At 46.8% G+C, this 4,869-nt stretch overlaps 1 protein-coding gene across 1 annotated transcript; it reads left to right on the top strand.

Annotated features, from left to right (window-relative positions):
* Positions 1-310: 310 nt before the first annotated feature.
* Positions 311-1,484, top strand: LOC108641643 (UDP-glucuronosyltransferase 1-9-like; the record flags this gene model as incomplete). Its single annotated transcript, XM_018084458.3, has 1 exon — positions 311-1,484. A coding segment is annotated over exon 1 (867 nt), but the record flags the coding sequence as incomplete, so codon positions are not given.
* Between the last annotated feature and the right edge of the window lie 3,385 nt (positions 1,485-4,869).

Raw genomic sequence — 4,869 nt, forward strand, 5'->3', positions numbered from 1 at the left:
CACTCCTGGGTCTCTGGTGGTTGTTAAAACACCATCAGTGTGTGTTCTAGGCCCGGTGGGGAGAAGTTTTCAACCGGCTGTGAAATGACTGCGTAAAGCAAGAACTTGGGCTTCACCTTCACAGATCTGTCCCTCAGCTGCCACCTCCGCCCCTCGCCCCCTGGGGAGATTCCCGCCTGCTCGGGAGAGTTGGTTCATCCTCCTTTTCCCCTTCTCCTGAGGGTCTCCCACTGTGTCCTCAGAGGAATGACCTGAACATCCCCCAATTCACCCACAAGGAGGCTCTTTGCCTTTGCTGCTGTGCTGGTGGAGTTGTTCACACTGGGATCTCCTGCCTTCCTGGAATTTGCCTTCCTGAGAGACAAGTCCTGAGAGATCTGACAGCACCTTGAGGAGCTAATTCCCCATTAACAACAAGAAAATGACTCAGCACTCGAAAGGGTCACAGTTTGACTTCCAAGAGAAAAGAAAAAGAAAAATAAACCACCCACAATCCAAAGCGGTGAATTATTAACTCTGGGATTATCTCAAAGTACAGGGCAACACCCATCATTTTCCTTCAAAAGCATCTTCCAGCCACAGCCTGCAGGAGAAGCCTCTCCCACGGCCACGGGAACATGGCTCGGAGGCTCTGCTGTGCCTGGATTTTCCTCCTCCTCCTCCTCCTGCCCGGCCCCGCAGCCGGAGGGAAGCTGCTGGTGGTGCCCATGGTGGGGAGCCACTGGCTGAGCATGCAGGAGGTGGTGGAGAAGCTCAGCCAGCGGGGCCATGAGGTGGTGGTGCTGATGCCAGAGGTGAGCTGGCACATGGAGACCTCGCAGGCCTACGAGGTGCTCACGTACCCGGTGACACAGACCATGGAGGAGCTGGATGGCTCCTTCAACAACTTCGTGGCCGTTCACCTGAAGGGCCTGCCCTTCCCCCTGAATGTCCTGGACATCTACAAGAGCTACGTGCATGTCTTCAACACTTTCTTTGGCCAGTGCAAAGACCTGTTCCGCAGCCAGGAGACCCTGAAGGCGCTGAACCAGAGCGGGTTCGACGCCATCCTGACAGACCCCTTCTTCATGTGTGGGCCGACTCTCGCCCACTACCTCTCGCTCCCCTTCGTGTTCTTCATGAGGGGCTTTGGCTGCAACCTCCACTTTGAAGCCCCACAGTGCCCAAGCCCCCCGTCCTATGTCCCGAGGCTGTTCACCTTCAACTCGGACCGCATGACTTTCTTCCAGAGAGTGGAAAATGCCCTGATGTCACTCCTGGAGCTCAAGTATTGTGATGGTTACTACAACGAAGCACTGAAGTTGTCCTCAGAAGTCCTGCAGAGGGACGTGTCCCTCATGGACCTGGTGCACTCTGCTTCCATCTGGCTGCTGAGGTTTGACTTTGTGTTTGAGTATGTCAGGCCTGTGATGCCCAACATGGTCTTCATTGGAGGAATAAACTGTGCTAAGAAGAAACCATTGCCTAAGGTAATGTTCCTTTTCCTTCCTCCTTTCCTTCCTTTTTCACATTTTCCAGTGAAAATTCTTTACTTTGTTTCAGGAAATTTATCGCTATTGATTATTTTTATTTCTGGGAATGCTTTAAAACAACCAGCTTTGGGCAGCTGTTTTCCACAGGCTGAAATCAAATCACCTTGAGAGAGACTTCCTTGAATTAATGAGGATTTTCTCACAAAACCAGGGATTTCATCTGCCAGCTACAAATTACTGCCCTCAGTGAATGTATATTATTTGCCAAGCAGAACCAGTTTGGATTTCATTTTAATGGAATCTGATATATATTTCTGTAATCTGACCAAAAACCCGAAGGCCACGCTCTGGGAGTCATATTTGGGTTTTAACTCCAGGTTCTGCAATGTCAGTTAATTTGCTTTGGTTGTACTTTCATATTATTTAGTTCACAAATTGCCTGTCTGTGTTAAGTTATTCCTGTTTGGCGTCGTAGAACATACATGTCACATTGAAATGGGAAGAAATAACCCACAATAGTGTATTTGGGGAATGCAAAACTGAGGTTTTCACAGCTATTTCTTGACATTTGCTTTCACTGGAATTGTTCTGCAGGGTTTTCAAAGCTGAGCTAGCAATTTAAAGCTATTTTTGATAGTTACGATGTAGTCTCTGAAATAAGAACATTCTTTTTCTCCAGGACACAAATCTCTTCCCTGGGAAATTACTCCTTCCCTTCTGAATTGTGGTCACACAACATCCCTGCACAGTCTTTGAGCTGAAGGGGTGGTTTTTTGCTTTCTTCTTTCTGATTTCTTTCATGCTCTTTGACAGGCTTATGCAGAGCGCACTAAACCTGATAAATAAGAATAAACTTGACAAATAAGAAGAACATTATAAACTAGAATATTAGAATAATACTGTAACTAAGGCATTCTTTCACTTAAGACTCAAAGATGGGCACTAGTGTGAGATTTAAGAGGCAAATTCTTGCTGTTTGCATGACATTTACTTTATGTGTTGAGGATCCAAGAGCTGCAAAGAGTTTGTAAGTTTGCTACAGGGGCAGAGCCATCCTGCCCTCATTTTCTACAGAATGCCACCTTCTGTCTTCACACGCTCAGCAGGTGAAAATCACATGTTCCAGACCTGGCAAAACCTTATGTATTCCTCCTCTCTGCCTTTTTTAGCCCCATTTTCTACAGACAGCAGAGGAATTGCTCCTATTTCACTTGGAATAGGGCCCAGCAAGGATGCAGAAATGCAGCAGAGTAAACAAGTGTGAAGTGAATCAGAGGGGAGGGGGAAAAAAATCTACCTGTTCACACACACTGGTAAGCCCTGGGTTGGTCATTATTTTTCAGAAACATAATAATATTATTCATTCATTCATGGCTGGGCTTCGCGAACGAAGATTTGGGAAGGCTCTATCCACATTTGTTACAGGCACGCTTGTTGTGGGTCCGAAGAGAAGAGGGGACAGCACACGAGGAAGGGTGCAAGCAGACTTGTTTATTCAGGCGTGTGCCCCATTCTTAACCGTCCCGCCAGGGCAAGGGGGCAGAACCTCAGGTGGGCTATCAGACAGACAAATGGGGGAGCAAATCAGAACAGGGCACAGGCAAAAGGGGGAGGAGGAAGCCTGGGCATGTGCAGTTGTGCTCTGTGTAGCATGAATACAGTGAAACCACATAATAACAGTAAAGTCCATATGAAAGTCCTGCCAATTGCTGTATGCTTTTCTCCATGCCTGGAACTGTTCTCATCCTGAATCTTGCTTCTCTACATCTCACCCTTTCTTATTAGTTTGAAAAATGTCTGTTGTGATAGTCCTTCTTGCAGCATGCTGTGACACAAGAAATAGTTAGTAACAAAAGAAACAGAGAAAGCAAAATTTCAAAACAAGTGGACAGCTGCATTTGCTGAGTGACTCCCCCCCTAAAAATTGTTTCCAGCCCGAGATGCCACTGCTCTATGGTGTCTAAAAGCTTAGTGATAGTGGTCTTCTGTGGACTACGAGATCCTGGAAAGTAAGCAGAACACGTTATAAGGGAGAATTTAGGATTGGGATCACGTGATAAGGGAACTGCAGGGATTGCTGTTGTTTCCTGGTACTTGCTGAAGGGATGGGCTACGCAGGATGGAACGCGGTTGAGGGGGTGCTGCCTTGTTTCTTGACAGCTCACAGGTGCACTGTTTAAGATCTGGTATTGAATTAAAAGTCACTTTTCTTCTCAAGTCTGATGACTTTTTCGGGGGTAGCAGTTGTCCATAAATGTTAGTAAGGGAGCGGCAATCTTTAGTCCAGTGTCTGCCTTTCCCACATGGTCTGCACGGCGTCTTTGGAAGCTCAGTCTTTGTAGTTAATTGTGGGTAGTTCTTTTTTATATGTCCTGTCTCACCACAGTGAAAACAGGTTTGTGGTCCAGCTAAAGCTTCAGCTATTAGTCTTGCTTTATGAGAATTAGACCCCACATTCTTACAAGCTTCTATCATCTCCAGGAGTGTGGGATCTTTTAGCATTTTTAAGGCTTGTTGGCAATCCTCATTAGCCTTTTCAATCACAAGTTTATTAAACAAAATGTCTTGGCTTTCCTTTTGCTGAACTTGCCGTGCTATAGCTTCCCTTAGCCGGGTTATAAAGTCCACAAAAGGTTCTGTTGAGCCCTGATGAATTAGGGTGAAGGAGGGTGTTTGGACATATGCATCAGCAACCTTTTTAAAGGCCTCCATTGCCAGATCTTTTGTAATATCTAGGTATTTTAAATCCACGTGAGCCTGGTCTTGTCGGCTTGCATAGTTGCCCTCTCCATACAGCATATCAATAGCATTGCTTACAGGAATACCACGCCTCTCCATCTTTTCATTGACATATTTAACTATAAGATGTTTCCATTCCGCTTCAAAAACAGATGCCTGCAAAGTCGATAACAGTCCATTAATTACCGCTTTGATATCATAAGGTATTAAACGGCAGGCGAGAAAAAACGATTCAAAAAGTCCAACGGTATAGGGTGAGCCTAAACCGTACTCTACAATCGCTTTTTTGATGTCCTTTAACATAGTATAAGACACCGAGCACCACTCGGGGGCACGACCTTCCTATAGGTTAATTGGAAAAGCTTTTAAAAACTCGGCGTCGTTAGCCTGTGTGGCTTCTGTCCGGAAAGCTTTCCAAATATCGTTGCATGGAAGAGAGGCATTTGCCATCCTGCAACTGCCAGGAGCCTCGGTAACAAAGGCTTCATGGGCGTGGCCATCTTTTCGGGTGTTATCGTCGGAAGAGGCTCTGGCCCTGCTCCTTAGTTTCCGTCTACCCCGGGAGGGTGATGATGTGGGGGTAGAGGCAGCGCTGGAGGGAGAGGGCGTTCTGGTGGGAGGGTCCATGGTCGTGCCGGGGGCGTAGGGGGGTGGGCGC

This window comes from Manacus vitellinus, unplaced genomic scaffold (genome assembly GCF_001715985.3).
Source record: "Manacus vitellinus isolate BGI_N305 unplaced genomic scaffold, ASM171598v3 ctg7180002222611_pilon, whole genome shotgun sequence".
NCBI lineage: Eukaryota > Metazoa > Chordata > Aves > Passeriformes > Pipridae > Manacus > Manacus vitellinus.